Source organism: Condylura cristata, unplaced genomic scaffold (assembly GCF_000260355.1).
Source record: "Condylura cristata isolate star-nosed mole 26May11 unplaced genomic scaffold, ConCri1.0 scaffold00069, whole genome shotgun sequence".
Lineage (NCBI taxonomy): Eukaryota > Metazoa > Chordata > Mammalia > Eulipotyphla > Talpidae > Condylura > Condylura cristata.
In genome coordinates this window covers 371,770-372,976 of record NW_004567170.1, presented here as the reverse complement: position 1 = coordinate 372,976, position 1,207 = coordinate 371,770, and the positions used below count along the sequence as shown (strand labels likewise).

General features: G+C 66.2%; 1 protein-coding gene across 1 annotated transcript in view; it reads right to left on the bottom strand.

Annotated features, from left to right (window-relative positions):
- Nucleotides 1-658, bottom strand: part of ANKMY1 (ankyrin repeat and MYND domain containing 1) — a 79,520-nt gene extending 78,862 nt beyond the window's left edge. Inside the window, exon 1 of the mRNA XM_012734780.1 lies at nucleotides 509-658. Coding sequence (XP_012590234.1) covers nucleotides 509-658 — 150 coding nt within the window. The remainder of the gene's footprint in view (nucleotides 1-508) is intronic.
- Nucleotides 659-1,207: the final 549 nt, after the last annotated feature.

The window sequence follows — 1,207 nt, the reverse complement described above, 5'->3', positions numbered from 1 at the left end:
TTTTTACCAAGGTGACAGTGGCTCTGACACTGGGTGGTCTAGGGGGGCGGGTGCATACCCCTTCAGAAGTATGTCGCCGATGCCCACCAGCGAGGCGCCCACAGCCGTCCACCACCCGTGGGGCTTACCCCTGGGCGCGGCAGGTGGATTGCTGGGGTTTCTTGGACTTGTCCTGCCTGCCCCGGGGGCGCCTGTCTTCACAGCCCACTGGCACCCCGTGGCCATCCTGCCCTGCTGTGGGGGAGCCAGGGCTGCGGGATAAGGCGGGGAGTGCCCCTGGCTCCTGCGCCCTGGCCCCATGGAGGGCACCAGCCAGGGGGTGGGTGCAGCGTGAGGAGGGGAGAGCGCCTGTCTGGTGCTTTCATCCAGCACCCCAGGAAATGATGACAAGCCCACACGAGGGGCTGGCGACAGAAGTCTGGTGACGCGGCCGCTGGGTGCGTGGCGGTGGCTCAACCCTACAGTGGTCAAAGGCTGCTCTGGCGCTTGGCTCTGGGCTGGCCGGGACCTCGGGAAGGCGGCTCGGTGCAGCTTTGCGGCTCCGCCAGAGCCAGCGCTGCTGCGCCAGACCAGGCACCAGCTCCCCGTTTCTGCAGCCAGAGCGGAGGCCCCGCGCACAAGGGCTGGCAGCCCGGTTTCTCGAGTTGCTACGGTCCATCCGTGAAGATGAAGAAAACGTTCAAAAAGAAAGTTTTCATAAGAAACATGGCACGTATTGGCACCTTAACACCCAAGAGGGTTAGCTTTGGGCCTGGTGGGTGGGCAAACTTGGCAAACCAGCAAATGGCTGAGTGAGCAAGGATGCTGGGTCCGGCTTCCTGCAGTGGGCACCAAGGTCCACCCTGCTCTGCCCTGGGCACCCCCCACAGGCCCCCCATAGCCACGCCCAGAACATCCTCAAGTAACACCATGGACACACCCCCCTGGGCCCCCCACTGACTTGCCCCTGCGGCAGCACCCCCACACACACCAGCCCCGCAGCGGCGACCCACACACCACACCTGCGAAGCCCCCCACTGAATGTGCCCCCCGTGGCACCACACCCCGCCAAGCACCCCCGTGTCCCCCCCCCAACGGCCGCCCCAGGGCCGTTTCTCAGAACCCGCTGGGCTGTGGTCAGGGCACCTGTGTGTGGGGGTGCCGGGGGTCAGCGGGCCCATCGCGCTGTCTAGCACTGGCCTCCTGGTGCACCGATGTCGTCGCCGGG